General features: G+C 41.5%; 1 protein-coding gene across 1 annotated transcript in view; it reads right to left on the bottom strand.

Moving 5' to 3' along the window:
• The window catches only part of LOC306706582 (contactin-associated protein-like 4), a gene marked incomplete at its 5' end in the record, with an annotated part of 81,383 nt that overhangs the window by 51,940 nt on the left and 5,606 nt on the right, over window positions 1–23,837 (bottom strand). The window contains one exon of the mRNA XM_079173713.1: window positions 5,790–5,900. Coding sequence (XP_079029839.1) covers window positions 5,790–5,900 — 111 coding nt within the window. The remainder of the gene's footprint in view (window positions 1–5,789; window positions 5,901–23,837) is intronic.

Raw genomic sequence — 23,837 nt, forward strand, 5'->3', positions numbered from 1 at the left:
TGTCATGGGCTGAACCAATCCCAACTGCCCCAATGGTGGGGCAATCTGTGCGATGGATGTTGAGAAGCTTTGCTCGACTAGCAAATGGAAACTGTCAAATCATAATAAGAAAATCTTTCTGACCGCAAAACGGTTTGAGAGCCGTGCTGTATCCGGGATGAAATTGTTTTTATTTGAATGTCGAGACTGTGTCTGTGAGCCTGTTGTGCATATCTGTACATTTGACTTAACCACACAGACAAATACAAACAAAATAATGTTATTATTTGTACTTTTAGAGCTATGGAAGGAAAGCACTTTTAACCACTTGGATACCTAAGCCTGACATGGTGTATAATTGTGTGTCAGAGCATCATAGCCTTCACGGGGAGCCACCATGGCGATGCGGTTGTCATGATGACACCTGCCTCTCTGTCCTATTCTGTCTCCTCTCTTGCCTCCAGCTCCAGCATCCATTATGGATCTTTCTAGATCTTGTCGGAGCCTGTCACCAGCACACCTGCACAGCTGTTCTCAGCATTTCCTCATTGAAACACACACGTGTTTACTTCCCTCATTAAGTCCCGGTGTAAATATACCAGGAGCTTTCACTTTCACCCCTCTGTCAGCATCGCTGTACGTTCCTCTGCCTGTCTGTGATCAGCCCTCCAACGTCTATCCTGTCAGAATTTGTTGCCTTTTTATACTATCTTCACAAGTATAAAACAGTGATTCGAACAAAGCACCATTTCAATGCTCAGTTACGTTTTGAATATCCACGTCAATCACGTTGCATCATCAGGTAGAGGCGCGTTCCCACGGATGCAGTGACATTACATGGATTGAAAAGGGGATGTGGGAGGCAACCCTAGAACAGTAGAAAGCTCCAGCGTGTGTGATGAGGAAATATGAATATAAACAATTTTGATTTGTAGTGGCAGGCAGTGATGGGTGAGGGTAAGCAGTATATTTATTTTAGTCATTACAGCTGATGTGAATTGAGCCGTTATTTTTGTCTTCTTTTTTGCCATGTTATGTTGTTTTACCCTAATTTACAATCAAAAGTGGGCCTTAAATGGGAAGATGTTGAAAACAGTGATATACAGTCTGATATAACGCTATACTTTCAATTTATCTTGAAAGATGAAGGGCCAATTCTGTTTCACAAAACAAAAACTACAACGTAACTTGAGGTGGGTTGACTGCTCCCTTCTCGTCTGATACTTCAGTAATCCACTTCACCGGTAAGGGCTCTGACACCCGAAACCAACTCAATTTGTCTTCCTCTTGTTATTGGAGCAGTACAGGTAGTGTATGTCACAGGTGAGGATAAGAGCCGGTCAGGCTGCACAGCGCTCATTCTGCTCTACCGTTGAAGGGAAACCAAGCTTGACGCGAGTCCGCTCCGGACACCAGCTTCACTATAAGGACAAGATGGATGGATAGAGTAAAGAAAGGACTGCTGAATCATCAATAATGCACCGATATTCCACCTGATGGGTACGGAGGACAGACGGGAACATGCAAAGAGAAAAAGACGTGAGCGAAATTAAGAGTCAAGCGCAATGGAAAAGGCCGGACAGGCAGAGGAAGAGGCGAGCCGTCACCATGAGAGGCGGGTAGTGAACAGAAGGGAGACATGTAACAGGCAGACTGTTATATACTTGGAGTGAGAGCTCGTAATTTGCATGAGAATACCAAGCCTGGATGGTAATTTCAGCAACCTGATAACATGTCAGACGGACAGACAGCCTAATGGGGGGCTGGAAAGCATCGGATGTCTCCTTCAGGCAAACATATTTCGATTGGAGTCTCAAGTGTAACACTGGAACTTTACAATTAAATACAAACTGAACATGCACATGGAAATCAATTAGTTGGCAATCCATTCACACAACCTAGTGGGTCAATCTAGTTAGATGCAAAATGATTACTGTGGCACAATAATTGCTTTTAAATTTGATTCCAACACAATTGCAACAGCATCACTGACTGTCACTGTTGCCCGACAAAACAATAAAACAGTAAGACGGAGCTGGCTAAATTAGTCAGCGGAGGAAGTGAAAGTAATTATTACAACAGAACAAAGTCAATGCAGAAGAGCATTTAAAAGATTGTAATTTAAAGCAAGGAAGACAGTCGGATGGGCGAGAAATCAAAGATAAAAGGTGTAAATGGGAAATGAAAATGAAGAATAAGACGCACTGAGGATCGAAACAGAGCGGTGGGAAGCCCGACATAGTGAGTCAATCATCCAGCAGCTTCTTGGTGAAAGAGACATTTATCTCCAATCAGCCACCTTCCAGAGATCTTCAATCCCGGCACCAGATGTAACAGTGATGTGCATGAGCAAAATATTGAGTGTGCCACCTTTCAAAAGAAACTGCTCCGTATAAAAGATAATCTCCATGCATGCTTTAGAGCGACAGACACATTTATCACCGCTGAGCTTTGTGTGATAAGCATCGTTTTTTTGTGTGTGTGTGTGGCAATAAAGAACCTCACAGAGGGTATTTGTGGACTTTCTGAGCTGAAGCCTTTGCCTGTTAAAGCACGCCATAATCCGTTAAACCATGCCACACTGTAGGCCTCAACAAAGACTGTATCAACTGGCTATGGATCACCGGCGCCAGATGAAGAAAACAACATCTCTGATTCACGTTGAGAAAGATTGAGCGAGTTAACATCTTTTAAAAGAATAGAGTGGGGATTGGGCTCATGCCGTGCATGAATGTCGAGATCGAGGTGATGGACTCATCGGGACGTCACCCATTGGTTTGTGGACTGCGGTTTTGAAGCCTTGAGTTTGGCATTTTGGCCACCGCCATCTTGAATAAGTGACATTATTTGAACTGCGAATATGGCTCATGGCAGCTACCTGTCAATCACCAAGGAGCCCCGCCCTAAAGCATACTCTGCTTTATTGTCAATTGTACTCTAAATGTGACCATAGTTTAGGAAATGAACATGACGCTTTATTGAAGAAGACTAGAGATTGAGACCATAAACTCATGCTTACAACGTTTACTGAGGGAATAAATTAAGTGAGAAGTAGAGTCATATTCACACGAGAGTCGTGAGTCACTCGGAAGTGACGTTAGTGGCTAAAAATTTAAAGCCAACCAAGCTCTTTTCCTAAACCTTATTTCCTGTGAAGACGGACATTTATTTTAAAAAGACACTATACATGGAATGAGCGCATATTGATACGTCGTCCCGTAGTTGGAGTTGAGAATATGTTATAGTGACAGGGTTCCTGTCCTCCTACCGGTATGGTGTCACGAATATTACACCAACAATGTGACTGATGCATCACTGCCAGTGGCCGCAATAGCCTTCAACACAAAATATGTTATTCTACTAAACAATAAAAAAACACAATACCATAATTTGTTTTAATCAGTGATGCCGTTTTAGTCTGTTATCACCAGCTGCACAGATAATGGACACAAAAATGAAAAATACCCAACTGCAATCATATTTTTGCCTCAGGCTTTTATTGTAAAAGATGAAAATGGAAGGAGTGGATCTGGTCTGTGCTGCCTTCATCAAGGTTGGAGTAATAATAAGTTGATAAGAATATATATAGGCACAATTCAGCCCATTCTGCACAACGTGATGAGTTGATGTCTTTATTTGCTGTGCGAAAGCTCCGAAAATAGACCTCGCTCCATAAAAAAATCGTGTCGCTCTTTTTGCGTCTTGTGTGAAAGTGTTCCTGACAAAAACAGTTTGAAAAAACATAGTGATCACACACATAAAAAAGAAAATTCCCACCGGTATGTAAAGGCCTTTAGTCCTAATCGAGAGTGTTTTGCCACGTTTTGAACGCACCGAAGGAGAAAACAGAAAGCGTAAACAACATCAGTCACCATGAGATACATTTCCTGGTTCTACAAACCGCTAAAGTGAATTATTACATTTTAAATACATTCCATTGTTATCTAGGATTATAAAGCCCATGGACAAAATACCTGCATTTATCTTGTAGGTGGCATAGCAGGGCTCTGATAACCTGTTCATTTAGTGAGTAAATGAACTAAAAAGCAAAGCTGCTCCTCGGAGAGAGCGACCGGAGGAGGCAGAGAATTAGCGTCAGCGGCGGGAAATAAAGATGAGACGGGGACGTTCATTTATTCACCGATTTCCTCAGCAAACAGCTGGAACCGTTCGAGCTTTGCACCGTTAATGCAGCTGGGGAGGATATGTGACTCAAACAGCTCTCCTCATCTACCAACGAGTTTTAAAAAACGGCAGCGGTAAAGTAATGAGTGAACCTGTGTTATGATGCCCTCAGCAGCAGCTCCCTGCATTGTCTCATGTTGACGTGATGATTGTTATTAATGTGTTCACCAGCTGCTAACAGTCTGCTGGTTGGATCTGGGCAGGTAGCATCCAGTTGTAAATAAGGCTGAGAGCAGTAAAAGGGAATCAACACATCATCTGACGGTTGTAAAACCAAATCAATGATCTGAAAGATGCTAAAATGTTCCACTTCAACTACACAGTTGGCTGGTTACTCCCTGTGGTTTGGTTATTACTGTTTTTAGATAACATGCAAACGACAACAAAATACAATTTGCTCATTCGTGCAGCTTTAAGCATCATAATATGACTTTGTTTGCAACACGCACCTCTGTCAGTCAGATAGTCTGTCATCCAATCACTTTATATTAAGTCATCTGCAAGAAGTTTGTGTTTATTGGACTCTGGCCTCTGTGTTGATGCTAAAGTAAAGACGGTTGTTCAGTCACGCTTCTTTCAAATCAAGTTCATTTAAAAAATATGATGCTTTTTATCTTTTAAAGATTTACACAGGGGTGTCCATGTCTTTATTTTCTTCTCGTCTTGATTACTGTGATAACCTGTGAACACGTGTTACCCAGACTTCCCTTCACCACCTTCCAAAATGCAGCAGCTACTAGTACTGGTTCAAGAAAACAGGATCATATAACTCTGATTCTGCCCGCTCTACATTTGCTCCCAGTTGTGCATTGATTTTAAAATGTTATTGTGGACCTTCAAAGCTTTAAATAACCAGGCCCCTATTTCAGAGCCTTATGAGCCTGTGCGCCCTCTCAGATCAGCTGATGATACTATTTAAAAGCTTTCCAGAGCCTGGTTGTTGCATGTACACATCAGCAAAGAAAGTGAGCATACAAGCACATTCAGCTGCAAAAACAATGTTCACTTAAAGTCTCAACCATCGAGTGAACTGAGGACTGAGCCGTGCTCTGCAGGCTCTGCTTCCTTTTAGTTTCGCAGGTGGTGAAAATCATTCAGATCCAGATTAAACCCACCTCACCCTCCCAGCTGATTCTGGGCTTTGATGTCGGGATAAAGCAGTCGAGCCCCTTCCCTGCAGAACGCTCCACAACAAACCATGATCTTCACTTTGTCAGAGCCTCACAACGGCATCCAGCACAGGACTCCCTGCTGGGGTTTATGTTGGGCGGACAAACATTCACACTTATCCTTCTAGCATATCAATTCCATACAAACAGCATCTACAGAGAATAAAGTCGGGGCAATGCAGCTATTTCTTGTTCCTGCTTTTATTTTGTCTTGTCTTTTAGAAATTATTCTGATCCAAGAAAGATCTTATTATTGCAAATGACACGAGCCAATATTATTAACTGTTTGAACCTATAAATCAACTGCACTTCAACCATAGTTGCAACAGAATACAGTCTTGTCACGCAAGGTCAACGTTGCAGTCTAATATTCAGCCAAAACATCCTGTAAAATCCAGTGTTTAGTGTCCACTCATGACACATTCTCCAGTCTATAATCCAATCTGTCTTCCTTACCGTCTCTCCTGTTGAGTTTGGCGAAGCCCGGCGCGTGACTGCTGGACAGCTGTGAGGAACTTCTGAAGGACGACGGCGGCAGATTGGACACCAACGTGCTGTCACACACCTCTGTCAACCAATCACAAAGACAAAAGAAGCACACATGGTCAGAGCTTCACACTTATCTATTTGAAAATCCAATGTTTTCTAAACTCTGCTTCTCAAAGTTCAAGTGAACTGACAGGGAAAGCCCAAACAGGATGTTTTGTGTTTTCACTCGAGGAAACAAGATGGAAATGAAGAAAACCTTAATTGGCTGTTCATGATAATCAATAATATATGTGATAATATATGCTATAGTCACATGGCACTGTAACCATGTTCTGTAAATAAGAAGTGGACGAAATCCTCGGGCATCACCCTTTGGTTTGTGGACTGCTGTTTTGAAGCCTCGAGTTAAGCATTTTGGTCATCGCCATCTTTTTTTTTTTTCCACCAGAACTTTAATCTTAATCTTATCTAAATGGATCATAATTTACTAAATTAACATCATGCAAATGCCTTCAAATGCCTTCATATCCAAAACAAAAGGTTTTCCCAGCGTCGTCTTTGTTCCTGTTGAGTCTGTGAATATGAGCACGTGAGTGGCAGAGTGGAGTCTAATCATTGAGAAGCAGGTTTTTAATGGTCCCCAGGTGGAAACAGGTCTTTACGCTGTAATGGCGCCATATTAGATGAATGAACAGTGTAATAATGTGGATGAATGAATGTAGTAATCGTGTCGTGTAGTGGAGATGAATGGCGTCCTGACTGGCTGGATCCTGATGGAGACGAATCAGTGTTGTCAGAAGAAACCTTCAACGTTTCACACTTTAATTCTTTCTGGATAACTGGCTGCAGTAAATACATCATTTATTATATGCATCGCAATAATTATCCTTTTAATTGGCTTTTCTTTGCATCCAATAAATCCAATGAACACACTGTACATCAGGGGTATTCGATTAAAATTCCGAAAGGTCCAGATTGAGAAAATCTCCTCGTGCAAAAATCCCGGAACATTACAATAATATCTAACTTGCGCTATTTAGTGTCATATATATATTCAAGAAGCCTAGTAGTAGTAACAAAGTCTCTGTGTAGTCAACAACGGTCAAATCAAATAAAGAAAGTACACATCAATTACATTTTAAAATCTAATATATAATTACGTTTTCAAATTTAACTGGATGGATTATAAATAATACATAGAAATACATAAATAAATGTTGTTCTCTCATTTCAAGTAAAATAAGGGATCCATCTAAAAATAAAATACACAAAAATGAATCTTTGAAAAGCTTGCATCAGAAATTGCTTGATTTTAGAAAAATGTATGAAAAGGAAAAAAGGAAAGTGTGGCTGGAGTGAACTTTCTTCTCTTTTGTTAAATCCATTTCACATCATAACTGTCTCAGTGAACTTTATAATAAACAATCTCTACACATTTCAACATCTTGCCCTCAGTTCAGACTGGAGTGTTTGGTCTAAAGATGTGTGTTTGGTCTCGTGGTGGCGTTTCACATCGGCGCATTTAATAATGGCCGCGGTATCTGAACATACGAGTCGTTTAGTAGCGCCAGCAGGAAGAATGAACAAATAAGAGTTCGTCCATTCTTTGTTAAAAGCTCTGTTTTCGTGGTCCACGTATCTTTTTAGAGCACGTCATGTAAAATTATCCGACTTACTTCTCGCCTTCTCTCCGTCTCCCGTGACTGTGTACAAATCTCACTCGGCTCACGAACGATGCGTTTCAGATTGCAGATATTCGATTGGCTGAGTAGCGTCACGTGAGATGATTTACAACGTATGTGATTGGTCGGTGTATTTCCTGGACTGCTGAACGAGTGCCGTAAAGGCTGGAAAAGCTGTGCAGGTTAAAATAGAAGCGCTCCGCCAAAATGTATAATTCTCAATTATCCATCAGTTATTCGTCGTCGTACAGTGTACATCTATCATGTACACTGTACATCTATCATGTACAGTGTACATGATAGATGTACAGGTGTGTAGATTTGCAAACATCTGAAAATGCTAAATTATCCCAATTCAATACAGCTATCTTGAGAGTGTTGCAATTTTAACTTGGTCGAGGGTCCTATTAAAATAATGAATGATATTAAGACCTCCTACCTATCCCATAATGTTCACATAGTCTCTTAATTATTTTTAGATTAAAATACATTTGAATAAATCTAGTCAAGAATGTATCTTCTAATGAGGCACTGCAGCAATAACGATTTCATTCATCGTTTGGAGAAACAGTGGAGTCAACAATAAATTAACACACAGCAAACGCAGGCTGTGGTGTGATTGTGTGCCACACGTACATTCACACAGATTCATGAACGTCGGCTCAATAAATATTCACATCTTCTCCCCCTCGAGCTCCGAACTCTGAGCTAAAGCCAAACGAACGCTGCCTCCATCTAAAGCCTCTCTGTTAATGGATGTTGTTCTCCAACGCTGAGATAAGAGACAATTATTATGATTCATGCTGTGGTCCGATCCGAGCCCACAACTCTGACAACGAGGCTTTTAGCTTCGATTACTCTGTCAGCATTAGTGTACGGCACTTCAGCACAAGGTCTTCATCTGCCTCTCGATATCCACCACAGCCTGATGATTTCACTTTTGAAAACAGCAATAACGCTCCATTTAAAGAGACACAGATTTCACAACAATGCTGCATTATTTATCTCGAGTTCATATTTAGTTAAAAGGCCGATATCGGGTTATTGATAAACACATCTTTTTGGGGCACATGACTGATGTCGTCATTTTTCTTGGGAGGATAATATAGCATTACTTTATATGCATTATAATATAGCATTACTTTACTATAGCAACTTTGCAAACTAGTCCTATTAGACAACACGTTAAGATCAAATTGTAACGCCTGTGTTTCACTTGTTCATTGTTTTTTTTTTTTATAGTAATAATATTTTATTGCATGACACCAGGATGGCCGAGAGGTTAAGGCGTTGGACTTAAGATCCAATGGGCATTAGCCCTCGTGGGTTCGACCCCCACTCCTGGTACAATGGATTTCTGATACAAAAGTATTATTGAAGCAAAAAATAACCAAGAGCTGAAAATATGGTGGAGAAAAATCTACTTCAGAAAATGGAGCCACCTTTCCTTTTTATGCGTCGATATCAGTGCTCCGCCTTGCTTTGTTGACAAAGCCGTGCCAGCAGCAGGTGCTTTTAGTGCACATAAACGTGCTAAACATCGCTATGTATCATAGTGGCTGCAGTCAGTACAAGAAAGGCGTTCTTATTGCACGCAACATTCATAAGCCATTTGGTGAGAGCGGGCCAGTGTAGTTGTTAATGCTTTGTGTTAAAACGCTACACTTAGAGCCTTTAGAGGTTTATATATGCACACGGAGAGGTTTAATTCTATGAATATTCAGTCCAGCTGATTAAAAAACACCAGAAAGCCTCCAGCTTTGCCTCGGTGACACTGTGGCTCTGAGAAGTTTCTCTTTGATGATGAAATGATCTGGTATTGAGTCTGAAGTCCATTTAGGAGAGTTTGTTACAGCAGTGATCATAAAGAGTCCTGATGTACAGTCACATTACACAGACTGAGCCTCACAGTGGCTCTTTATAGTCGGTCTTTAGGATTTCTATCATTAGTAATAGAGTGGTTTTGAGCTTCATACATATTTAATTCCACTGCTTTAGAGGCGGTCCAGCTACTCAACAGTCGTCAGAAGGCCTCCAGCTCTTTGGTCCTCTGAGGCTCCTGCTGATAGTCTTTATCCCTGCAGGCTTTCACACTTGCTGCTGTGGGTGGTGGGAGAGCCCTCAGCGTGAAAAGCAGGTGAATTACAGTCGTCTGAAGAGGTGAAATGAGAGAGACGGCTCTCCAACGCAGAGTGCTGTAATCTCTGAGGAGATCCTGTGTGTGGAGAGCACAGCCTCGCTGAGGTAACACGAGAGAGAGAGAGAGAGAGAGACAGAGAGAGAGAGAGAGAGAGAGAGAGAGAGAGAGAGAGAGAGAGAGAGAGAGAGAGACAGAGAGAGAGACAGAGAGACAGAGAGAGAGACAGAGAGACAGAGAGAGAGACAGAGAGAGAGACAGAGAGAGAGAGAGAGAGACAGAGAGAGAGACAGAGAGAGAGAGGAGCACTTTGAAAACACCGGGCCGGTTTCTCTCAGCTGAGCTTTGGCATTTAAGAGCCGTCCTGACATTGTGACCAGTGAAGCACAAACACGGACGACTCAGAGGGAAATGGAGCTAAATGTTGAATACCTGCTGGACTCTGCAGCCACTGAACCTCGACACCGACCCCGGCTGTGTGAGACAGAGATCTCCATGAATATTAAACCACTGCAGCTTCACCCTCGGCACAAACTGGAAAACAAAACGCTCCTCCTTTCTGTTTCTGTCAGACTCAACGTCTAAACAAGGGTGAACTTAAAGAGGTTCCCCTGGCATTTACCTTTGAGGCGTCCAGATGAACAGAAGAAAGAAGTTGACATTTCTGACTAAGTAGCATTGTTTGAAACCAACAGTAAGGGGTTCAAGATGTCAGAGCTATTTCAGCAGAAAAAGCCATTTCTTTGACTCTAGAAAAGTTATTATGACAAATAATGCTTCATGATGAGACCACTTCAGATGCCGGAGAAAATATAGTTGAAGAGGTGATTGATAAGTAGACGTCTCAGCCTGTAACAGAACATAGGAAGGGATGAAGCTGTCTTAAATCTACTGTGGTAGAAAATAACTGGGCCAAAATGAGACCCCATTACTTCCTCAGGTGAAAAAAAGAAAAGAAGTGTAATGCAGAACTTCACTGAGAAGAGCAGGTTTTTAATCTCAATAAAATATCCTCCCATTAAATTCATTTGTAATAGTTTCTTGTACCTGAGGAGGATTTAAAGGGAGAGAAAGCGACACACCTCTCCTGCAGTCCATCTATTCATCCACAAGTGTCACTTCTATCATTCGGGGGGAATAAACTGAGAATCTGACGGCAGTAAAAAGTCAGTAAAAGAATCTTTGGAGTCCCGGGGCCTTGGCGCTGTCAAGCACGATTAATCACGACTGACGTGATAGGTAGACTTGTACCTGGCACAGGAGAGACAGAGAGGGAGGCCACAGCTCATTCACCTGCATTGTCCACTTCTTTACTGTTTCGCTGAATAACAAAGTGCCACAGAGTCCACGACGGAGCCGGAGACCCTGAATACCGATGAGCTCCATCCATCACCTCCACAAACAGCAGTGAACCGAAGGTCCTGCACTTCAGAGCTCTGTAAGCCCCACAGACCCAGAGTTCAGTGCTGCTCAGTGTGAGCCGAGCCGACTCGTTCAGCCATTCAGAGCAGGTAGCAGTCAGCAGGATAATGAGGCTTGTTTTTGCTGCAGAGCACGAACAATCATCCTCAAGCTGAAAACGTCAATGTTCATTTTACTAATCCGCTCAACTTCTACCTCCAGTTAAGACTCGTAGAGATTATGCCAGGATGTAATAAAGAAATATATAAAGAAGATAAGAACTGTGTGACAGGGACGCACTGAAAATCTACTTGGGACTTTGCAGAGGGAGAGGCCTTGGACAGTAATATTCATCATTAACACAGTTTTTGTGGTACAAAGATAATCTGATGATGCTGAAGAGTTGAGGATGTCTTGGTGACAACAGCCAGCTCAGTTTGTTCGCGTTACCACGGCACTGAATTAATTATTCACGGTTGTAAGTAGTTTTGTTGCCAACATGTGGCTTCATTCTCAGGTAAGGACATGGCAGGAGCTCTCCTCTCCTAGTTTAATTAGCATTGCTTTGACACATAATTAATAGCACAGAATGAGAGAATCCGATCAGGCTTCACACCAGCATATGGCACCTTCCATCTACAGCCACGCTGCAACTGCAAAGACCTCGCCCAGCCATTTAATGCAGTTCATTCTACGTATACAAACTGACACTGGGGGAATAATTTTACATATTTTAGATGCCATAAACACAAATTATGTCAACCTATCCGTAGATTGTTTACGCTTATGCTTCAAACAGACATTAATAGAAACAAAACAACGGCAATCACATTTAAAGGTCTTATTTATTATGTGCACAAAACTAACGCGTTTCAGCCAGAAGTCATCATCAGTCCAATCTAATCAGTGGAAATGGCAATTTATAAAAACACAGCTGAGGTTTAAACAATAATAATTGCATTATGGGAACAATCATCCTCAAGCAGAAAACATCAATGTTCATTTTACTAATCTCCTCAACTTCTACCTCCAGTAGAGATTATGCAGGATCCAGGATGTAATAAAGAAATATATAAAGAAAATAAGAGCTGTGTAAGTTTTGACAGGGACGCAATGAAACTGAAAATCTACTTGGGACTTTGCAGAGAGAGAAAGGCCATTTTTGGACACAGTTAACACAGTTTTTGTGGTACAAAGATAATCTGATGTCTTGGTGACAACAGGCAGCTGAGTTTGTACGTGTTACCGCGGCACTGAATGAATTATTAACGGTTGTAAGTAGTTTTGTTGCCAACTTGCCGGCTTCATTCTCTGCTAAAGTAGAAATAACTTCACTCTTTGCTGCTAGAACAACACTAATATATCACAATGAACCTTTACCAGGAGTGGGGTTTGAACCCACGAGGGCTGATGCCCATTGGATCTTAAGTCCAACGCCTTAACCACTCGGCCATCCTGATGACATAAACAGCATCTACATCATCATTATCATCATCAAGCAAATATTCACTTGAAACTGCAAGTGAATATTTCAATCAAATAATTAGTTGTATGGGAACGTAATTTTCGTAACTTTCACTGTTAACAATTATTCACAGAATAAACAATATAGCACTTTCACGTCTGTGCGGGAGGCCTACGTTTAAAGCATGTTAGCTTCGCTACAAAACACAGCAAAACAAAACCCGCCAATAAGCAATACTTGAGTTTAATAATGAATACGTTATGTCTCATTTGTGTAAAACCGATCTGTTGTGGTTGTTTCCATACTTTAGGTTTTAATGCTTTAAATGAACACGTTAAAGAACGGAGCCTCCTCAGTTTGTATGAGCATGTTCCCACGGCGATGAATGACATCGGGTCAGCTAAGCCTGGGTGAGCTGGAACACTAATCACAGTTAGAGAAAGTAAAATATCACAAAAAATGTTACCAAATACTTCAATGTTGATATCGTAATGATGTTGTAGGCTCGACCATTGGCGGTTTCACTAAATATTTAGACACAACTTCTTGATGGCGACCCCTGTTGATGCAGCACGGTGTCAACAAGTTCAACAGTTACAGCGGAGCAGTCACTCGTGATCTTAACTTCTGCCAAAATCATCAAAAATAGGAATAAAATATATATAAAATAGAATACTGCGGTGGAATAGCGTGCAGTAGTGGTAAAATGAATAAACAGGATAAAATGAATATACTTTACTCAAATGTTGATCAAACACAATGATTGCCACACAGCGGCTCCACCTACAGTAACTGAATGAGGTGGTTACTAACAAATAATGAGAAAAACCAAAATAATGACCTCATTCAAAGATCTGTGACAAAATACATCAGCTGTAAAGATATCAAAAATATCAGGTAAATGTTTTTTGTTTCTTTTCTTTATTAATTTAATACACACACCGTGCTGGATTTATATTCTGGCCGCGATAGATAGAACAAGCTGATTAAAACTGCTGAATTATTCAACAGGAGCCCGTATCTGTTCTCAAGCTGCCTGTGGCCCGACTTAATTGATTAATTGAAATGCAGAGCAGCGTACTGTGCTAACTAATACCCCGAAGGTAAGGACATGGCAGGAGCTCTCCTCTCCTAGTTTAATTAGCATTGCTTTGACACATAATTAATAGCACAGAATGAGAGAATCCGATCAGGCTTCACACCAGCATATGGCACCTTCCATCTACAGCCACGCTGTAGATGCAACTGCAAAGACCTCGCCCAGCCATTTAATGCAGTTCATTCTACGTATACAAACTGACACTGGGGGAATAATTTTACATATTTTAGATGCCATAAACACAAATTATGTCAACCTATCTGTGGATTGTTTACGCTTATGCTTGAAACAGACATTAATAGAAACAAAACGGCACGGCAATCACATTTAAAGGTCTTATTTATTATGTGCACAAAACTAACGCGTTAGCCAGAAGTCATCATCAGTCCAATCTAATCAGTAGAAATGGCAATTTATAGAAAACAGAAAACAGCTTCTCCTGATAGTCAGAAAACAAGCGAAAAGGTAATATTTCAAATTGAATGCTCAACAAAACGTGGCAGATTACTGCACAAAGAAGCTTCTGAATAGGCTACGAACATTTACATATTAATAAAATCTCTATTGAGGAAAAATAGTAAGAAAGGGAGTCTATGCTAATGAATTCACCCTGTGAAGCGAGAGATCGCTGAAAGAGGATATGACTAGAACGGTGACACATAGCATGTATCTGGAAATATATTTTAAGACTAAACCGACAAACACGAGTCTCCCCACACATACATTTTGAAGTTGCTATCCCCACTTGAAATACACCTTTTAGTATTTAGAGATCTGTGAAACCCTTGCTGGACTTGCTGAACTAATTTGCATTTCCGCTGGAAAGTCAAAGAAATGAAATAGAGAAATAACACAAGTGCAATGGGTAGCACGATTCAGCCCTGTCTCTTGAAGATTACATTCCCTTACAACAACACTTTCTAATTAAGTTTTGAGGGAAACTTTTTTCATATTTGGAATACATTTGCTTTTGTTGTATCACAAATATGTTTGTATTAAGTCTGCAGTGGTCCGCATAGGGAGAACGTCTGGGGGGTGGATCGGTTGAAAAACACAGGGGACTGTTGTTAGTGTCCTGTGTGAACTGAGCTCCTTTGTTGCGGTTTTCTTTTAATTTACAATGTTAGAGCTGCCACATCCGACTTTGTGTCTCAACGGCTCTCAACATGTCAACGGCGAGCCGGCAGCTCGTAGCTAACGATGCAAAAAGTGCAAACTACGGCGAAAGTGCTGACAAGTAAACCTGAGGGGCAACCGGAGGAAAGGTGCATTCAAGATGATGCCATTAACAGCTGTAACCACCGTACGACAGCGGGGCACGTTTATGTGCACTAAAAGCACCTGCTGCTGGCACGGCTTTGTCAACAAAGCAAGGCGGAGCACTGATATCGACGCATAAAAAGGAAAGGTGGCTCCATTTTCTGAAGTAGATATTTCTCCACCATATTTTCAGCTCTTGGTTATTTTTTGCTTCAATAATACTTTTGTATCAGAAATCCATTGTACCAGGAGTGGGGGTCGAACCCACGAGGGCTAATGCCCATTGGATCTTAAGTCCAACGCCTTAACCTCTCGGCCATCCTGGTGATATTTACAGCATTTACATCATCATCATCATCATCATCTTCATCATCATCATCATCATCATCATCGTCAACATTATAATTATTATAATCGTTCACATAAATATATAAAAACAACAATGGGAAGACACCATACTAAAAGAGCGAAGAAACAATTTTTTCTTTACAGAGACAAAAGAGATGTCTTTGATCTTAACGTGTTTTCTAATAGGACTGGTTTTTCCAAATGTTTTTTGCAAAGCAAAGGCTTCTTGGACAATGGCATTCAGATATACATGGATGTGTCATGTATATCAAGCAATCAATATCACATATTACCAGGAGTGGGGTTCGAACCCACGAGGGCTTATGCCCATTGGATCTTAAGTCCAACGCCTTAACCTCTCGGCCATCCTGGTGTCATGTGTTCCATTAACATCATCATTTATTTTCCATTTTCAATTTGACAAAATTTGAAAATATCAAAACGTACAGAATATACAATATAGATTCATGAAAAGATCTATACCACCTTCACGTCTGTACGGGAGGCCTGAATGTAAAGCTACATTTGGAAGCAGGTTTGCTTAGCTTAAACTTAGCTTAGACAAAAAAAGCAATGCTTAAGTTGTGGTTGTGGTTCCATACTTAGGATTTTTATTTTCATGGTTTAAATGAACAAGTTAAGCAGTGAGAATGGATTTTGTTAAAACTATTTCATATTTCCCAAACTGTGAAACTATTCCTTTAAAACCTATGCAGCAGTGGTTGTTTTCCTTTTTTCAGAGGAAATAGAGAAATGAATCTATGACATTTGAGTTTGGGAGCTTGGAGCACCACCAGACAACCCGTCTGCTGAAGTTATGCTGAGCTACTGTAATTAATGTGTGTCCCCACCTTTTTAAGCAGTCCAATAAGGTCATTCTGCACAAACACGGTAGAATAAAAGCTTTTCTGCTTGGTGTCAAAAGATCTGTCAGATAGTTCATGAATAGTACAATAATGCATATGTACGGGGAGCAGCGCACACAAAAAGCAGCTTAATGCGTACGACACTAATCATCTGCTGCCTTTGAAAGGGGAGAACAATCCTCCTCCTCACTGAGGCTCGTCACACTGCGCAGCGATGTGGGCGGCTGTGTGGGGAGACAGACATCAACCAAATGAAGTGATCAAAAACAGCAACGAGCAGCATTTAAAAAAATCTCTTCATCTTTAAACTGCCAGATTTAAGTCGCATAAAGGCAGAAGAGAGAGTTGAAAGAAGCTGTTGTGAAACAAGATCCTTTTTTTTTCTTTTTCTACCAGAGTGCAGTACAAACACTGCTGAAGCCCCAAATATACACTGTCAATCATAACAACACAATTATGCAGATTTAGAGGGAGGGCTGCAGGCTACATCACTTGTACTAATAGCTCCAGAGGGAGATATCATAAAATACCTACTAATCTACCAGCTGCACTTAGTAAGTGTTTTGAATATATTTGCCTCTTAATTGAAAACATCAACATATTTACGTAGAAAAAAAGCTAATTTTCATTCATTCGGGCAAATATTCACATCATCCAGGCAGCTTAGCAATATTAATTTATTTCACAAGTGAGACATTAAATCAAATGGGACACTGGGGGGGGGGACTCAGCACTGCTTCAGTTTAAGGAGTTATGTAGAAAATACTGATGCTAGAATAGCGAATTAAAAGCCTCTTTTCTTGTCACTTCACTGATCTAAGGGTAATGTTTTCTTAAGTGAGATAGAAGGGCAGTCAAAAGTGCAACTAATGAAGACTCGTTGTCTCCTCTGCGCTGAGTTTTTGCAAGGATCGTGCTCCTGGTTAGAAGAAGCCAGTGTAGCTGTCGGTAGACTGGATCAAACCCTGCTGCCTGAGTCAGTGTGTACAGCCATCAATTTCCACCTCGACCTCCCAGATGTTTTGCGGTGGTAAAACAATGGTGTGTTATTTCTCATTCTCATAATAAAAAGAGAAACAGACAGCTTTCTCAAGCGTCAGTGCAGGGAGGAAGACCTAGAATACACATGACAGTAGTGGCGCTTAGGAGCAACATTTTGAGCTCCCCGAAATGTTTGCCTCAAGCCCCGAGGTCACGTGATACATATTCTACAAACTGCACAGTGAGTTTGGACATGCCAACTTAAACAAACTTTCTGTTAAAAAAATAATTACACTACTTTATAGGGCTGTAACGGTATGCTGATCGATGCACGTAATGCGGAAACAACGTCCACAAGCGTGACTTCTGCCTAGGGACTGTGAGCCGTACGCCGGTAGCCACCTTTGCTGAGGCTATAGCGCAACAAGATGATTGGCGTGCGAGTCAGTCACACTATGGCGATTGCCAACGAAAGGCCGGGGTCAGCAGTCTGTCCACTGAACGCAGAGAGACAAAGTGACTGAGCGTGACTGAGATTTGTGAAATTGCAACATCCTACACCATTTGTTACTGGGAAGAAAAAAAATCTCATCAATTTGCAGCACTGCTGAAGAGACAAAAAACATGCATACATGCATACGATACCTTCACTACTGGTGCTGCAGTAACATTGAGTTTTATAAAAGCTAGAGTGGAGCTCAGTCTGTCTCTGTCTTTTCCTGCGAGTGTGTGTGTGTGTGTGTGTGTGTGTGTGTGTGTAGAGCCTCTTTACACTTTCACTAAACCACAACAACAGCCGCAGTCACAGCACCTACAGTTTTACTTTACAGACGTCTTCCCGCGGGGGACATTAGCAGATAAGTGCTCTTTAAAAAACTTCTCTGCAGATAATTTGATGTCCTCCGTCTTCTCCTGCCCGTCAAACACTCGGAGCTCGGCTTCTCCCGAGACTTCTTTAACTAAGCCAAGAGTTTTTGTTCTTTCCAGAAGTTGTGGAGACGAGCTATGAAGCAGCACTTTCACATTGAACTACTAAACCGTCACAGGGACAGTGTAATTGGGGATATCTTGGGGGAAAAGTCATGACAGACTCCTCAGACTCCAGGGCACCGGTCAGAAATATAGGATGTGGTGGAGAATATCTCCTGTCATCGCTTGTTGGTCACATCCTTCTCTGAGCAGATTGTTTGTGAAAATGTCTGATCGAATAGAAACTTCAGCACAAAGAGATTGGTGCATGAATAGTCAAACTTTTGCAATTTGAAAAATCATGAATCAACCAGATTGAAGACGTAGCAGGCCTTTCACAGCAGATAACACATCAAACCGACACATCGTGTTCTTCACACCAAAGAGGCTCTCTTGCTTCCTGCCAGAAAGATGCTGCTGGTGGTTTGGGAGCAGAAGATTATAGTTGGCATTGCTCCAGACCAGCATTACACACATTCACTGGTATGCAGGGTGTTTTTGCTCGGAATAAGTAGAAAAATCACTCTGTAAGATTTCTGGATATAAGATGTGATATTTAGGTCTTTCAAGACAAAAATAGATCTTGTAATAAGTTGGGGAAACTAATCTTGAGCTCGATATCACTATTAGGATGTGTGTCATAATAAGCCTGCTCAAAAGTGGGTTTTTTCACTTAACAAGATATTCAAGATATAAAATACTTTGACTATTAATTACAAAAACATGCTCAGTAAGATTCAGCAGTTTGTTTTCTGCCTGCTTTCAATTTAATATTTTCCAAGAGTTTCAAGCGTTTCATCTCTATGTTGATAAAGCACAAATGTATTCATTTTTTATTTTTTTGCTGCTTGGTATGCTGGGAGGGATGAAATTCATCACTCTGTTATAATGATACGTCAGGTCGAGACCTAAAAACCTCCACTCCACACCACAAATACTCTTTTGGACTTTGGTTGAGTTTGCAGGTTAAGGCCCTGCACACCCACACAGGAGTTTTCCATCGTGGAATAGATCTGTTCAGGTTGAAGGTGGTTTGAGCAATGATGGAAATAACTAATGAAGACAATGTAATTTTGCAAACCCAAACAGTTCTGTCATCAATAAAAGTCCTTACAAGGCTGTCATTACTCTACAGGGATGTTTCCTTTACAATTCATGCATTAATGACATAATGTGAATAATGTAATCCTAGTTTGAAAAGGGCTGTTTCTTCAAAATTTCACATATCAGTAGAATCACTCTTTTATGGGCCAGGCATTAATATTAATACTGCTGCGATCTTGTAAAAAAAACCACAACTTGCAGTGCTCTTCAAAACCGAGGGCTGAAAACTCACACAGACACACACACACACACACTCAAAAGCCAGCGGGTGGTGAAATTGTAGAGGCAGTTGAGAATGTCACAGCAGGAAGCTGCTGAATTATCTGAGCAAAACTATCTCTACATCCCTTCAGTATCTTCACTGTCACTCTTTCTTACTCCCTTCACTTCTATTGAACCTTCTACCTTCCTTACTAACTTCACTTTGATCCTTTTCCCCAAACGCGTCTCCTTTTAATGTCCTAATTCCTCTTTCCTCCTCTCCCTTTCCTCACTATACCCGTATCTTTCTCCTCCTCCTGAGCCGTCTCCTGAAGTCAAATCATCTCAAAGATGTGAGCCGGTGCTTCCAGAAAGCAGATGGTGGCCCGTATACACACACACACACACACACACACACACACACACACACACACACACACACACACACACACACACACACACACACGTACACAGCAAAATCATTGAGGGATAAAATGGGAAAGGCAGCAGAAGATGTCACTGCAGTTGTGAGAAACACAGCGGGAGTACTGCTACCAGACAGCCTGCAGAGCTTGACTCCTAAACTGTCTCCTCTCATACTTCATATTGCTCTTCCTCCACTTCTTTCCTCCCCTTATCCACCTTCACTTCCCCTCATCTTCATTTCTCCCCTTCTCCTGCATCCCACCCTCCTCCCTCCTCCCTCCTCCTCTGTTTCGCCTCCATGTGCTTAGCTTTGATTTAGCTCTGTCTCGTTCTGTTGAAATTCAGCCTTCTCCGTCCGTCTTTAATGGCCACTGACTCAGCGCTGTCCTCCTCTTTAATACAAACTGACCGGCCCTGCTTCGTCTCATCAGCAGTCTGCAGAGCTGTGGTCACGCAGTACTGACTTCATGAGAAATACACAGCAGTGACAGCATCAAGCTGCGATCAGCATCTATTTTAGTCTGAAACGAGGACACATTAGAACCGGGTCTGGAAAGGTATGAGGTTATGTAGATGCACTGATGCTGAAGACAGATATTTGCCAATTAGGCTTGCCCAAGTTCGGTAGAGTCCCTCAGTAACTTATATTAACTCACTTTTCAAGGTGAACCGTATTATTCTAATGCGTGGAGCACATATCAAAATGTGACATTAAAATTCCCATAGCAGTTTGAGTCTCCAGAGCTCATTTTTAGTATAGGTTAAAGTGAGAGTAAGGGCCAAAGTGCCAAAATTGTAGCAGTAGCTTGCCAGTTATGGAAGCTTAACATAACTGAGCACCGCAGCATATCAGCAAACTTCTGTCGTATGATGTGGGATGAGATAGAAAGAGCAGAGGTCCCTCCAACTTCTTGGTTTGCTGTTGTTTTTTCCTCAACCTAACTTAGTGGGTTTGTTGCATAGACCTAACTTTCTGTGAAGACGGTTATTTATTTTGAAAAAGACACTTTGCATGTAACCAGTGGAAACTGACACGTCTGTCATGTCCAAAGCCGGCGCTCGCTAGAGGGGAACCTAGAGCGTCACAGTTTGAAGCGGAGGGACACTGACCAAGCGTCGCTATACGATGAGCTGGGAGTCTCTACTGAACTGGCTAATAGCCGCCACTCTGCACTCATACGGCGGTTAACGCTTATAACACCGCCCCGACCCACAGAGTCCTCGTAGCTTTTCATGTGAGAATGGTTACGCAAAGTCTCAGCTGAGTTGAATCCACTCTTTTCCTGTTACACAGCTGCTCACAACTGAAACTAGAAAAACAATCACAGAGAAAGTTGTGTCCCTGAACATCTGAGTGACGGAGTGTCGTGACCTCCACCCATAGAAACAGATCCAGAATCCCAAGCGACAACAAGTCATCTGAGTTTGATGACAATCTCACATGATGAACGGCTTCTTCTTTTTGGGGAGACAGGCTCCTTCTGGGGGCGGCCTTGAACAAATACAGTCCAGCAGGTCCCAAGATCAAACAGATGGACCGCAGTCCCCCGTCAGCTCCTCACTTAACTACCTGTTCCTGGGTTAATAAATCCAGATTCATGACTGGTGGCTCCACATCCCGAAACCTTGACTTCATCAGGTCCCAGTCATGGCTCCATTTTGCCGGCACACATTTCTATAAATGACACTAAAGAAGAAATATGAAGGGGATTTATCCTCGGCTACTCATCCTGGCTCTCACTGACGCTGCTCTCTCATGAATCATAAAGGACCGGGAGGTTTGCTGGGAATTTCAACAGTTTATATTCACAGGTTTATGTTCTTCTCGGTGCAAACAATCAGCTTACTGGAACACAATAAATTCATATGACGCAGGGCAGTGCAGCACATGAAATAGGCTGCTGAATTTGCACCCTCTTCTGTATTTTCTTCACCAGATTAATCCTGGAACAGATGAGGGGTAATTCATGAACTCAAAGATCTATAATTTATGATTCATGATGCGATTTAAGTACCCCTAATATTCCCCCATGTACATTTTAAATATCCAACTCAAACAGCCTTCATTGGGTGAGTAATAACACCACCCTTGAATTTGCCATTCAGCCTCCTGCATCTCAATAACCAGCTTCATTTTCAAACATGTTAATAACCAAACCATGCTGTCTTTAATTTGATGCCAGATAAAGGCTAAAATATCACAATCACCTGCGTTTCATGTCTCTTTGTGGCGTGATCACAGGACGAATGGAGGACAGGTAGCAGAAATATGTAGAAACAACCTGAATGTGAATGAATTTCACCTCGACTTTCACCAAAAAGCGTTTCAAAGTCAACAACTGATTTTGAGGCAGGACAGGACGCCTTTCTTCCTCTCTGCAGGCAGAAAATAAGCTGACTGCTAAACTATACTTTCAAAGTTCTCTCCTTGAGGACGCCGGGGAATCCAGAGAACCAGTGAGCCGCCATCGTCTCAACACCCACGAATGAGGGTGCAAATGCAAATCAGCACACACACACACACACACACACACACACACACACACACACACACACACACACACACACACACACACACACACACACACACACACACACAGTACAAGTGCTATTATCTGTCATTAAGCTAGGATTAAAAGTAATTAAGTGTTATTGATATTATCTACCATTAGGCTATGATTATAGCACACACTCCAGTGGCTCTGCTCAGAGGGGAGATAAAGGCTTCAAGGAAGACTGATGAGGCAGCGAGAGAAAGAGAAGGAAAGACAGAGCGCGGACCTGAAGATGACAACGGGGAAAAGTGAGCGCAACCATCTATCACTCATGTGTGGATGATGAGTAACGTGATTGATGACTTAGCAGACAAAAAACATTTGATTTGCCTGCTAGAGAAGATAGTATTAAATGAAGAAGTGATCGGTCATTCGTGTCATCAAAGCGTCTCCGTGTATCGATCCTGTTTTGCTCAGAAGAAGTGAAGATGAGGAGCATTTTGAAGCACCAACTGAATCCTTTGGGGGGGATTTTGTGCCTTCAAAGGATCTTTCTTTTTGGGCTTGTAAATATGGACCTCATGAAATCGCTTTATTAATATAATATATATATATATATATATATGTATTATAATAATATAAAGAGCAGAGCTTGTTAGACAGAGAGACACAGTTCTGCTTGCTTTTTGTGGTTTTAAATAGATCTTTCGGATCGAACAGTCGTATATTCGGGGTCCCCCCCCCAAGGGCTCTCAACCTTTGTAACCGAGGGCCCACTTCTGAATGTTAAACAATTTCCTGGAACCACTTTTCCAAATAAATGAAAAAAGGGAGGAAAAATAAACATGTGTAGTGCTGTCAGCTGTAATAGCCAAAATAAATATTCAGCTTTTTTTGTCCGATCCCTCGGTGGTAATTTGCTTTCTTTGCTTTTTTTTTTTTGTGCCAGTGTACCATGTGATCTTACCCTTATTTAACCTTTAAGCATGTTGGAAAATGAGCTTGAATAATGTGTCCTCAAGTTATAATATACATATATCTGTGTAGGCTGTCAACAATATTTACACCAATATTTAGTTTTAAATGGCACATACTTTGCATTCATTGTCTTTTATTATACTTCTACTTCGTTACACTTTTATTTCTGTAATCCATATGTTTTTATCCATAACTTTCATCCCTGATTTGACTGAATTTGCCATCAGTAAAGTCTCATCTCATCCCATGTGTTCGTTTGTTTTACGGTCAGGCTCGTCATCTCTGCTGTTTTAATGTCCCTGTAAATACACACTGAGGAGCTTTCATGTACATTACCGCCGCTGCTTCCTGTCCACTCTACTGCACTTAAGCGAGCATTTTAGAGTGGGAATACTTTCTAATTTACAGCCTCAGCCTGAGGAAGTAGTACTGTGGAGGGAGGGAGCGCCCTCTCCTCCACAGAGCAACGTTACTGTTTAACAGAAGGTCAGATGTGTCTATTTCTCTCCAGGCACTTACATCTTCATATTAATGTGCTTACATAAACTTTACCCTCATGTTTGCTTGAAACACCAGGGGCCAATCCAATTAATTTATACCTGC

The sequence above is a fragment of the Pholis gunnellus genome (assembly GCF_910591455.1).
Source record: "Pholis gunnellus genome assembly, chromosome: 14".
Lineage (NCBI taxonomy): Eukaryota > Metazoa > Chordata > Actinopteri > Perciformes > Pholidae > Pholis > Pholis gunnellus.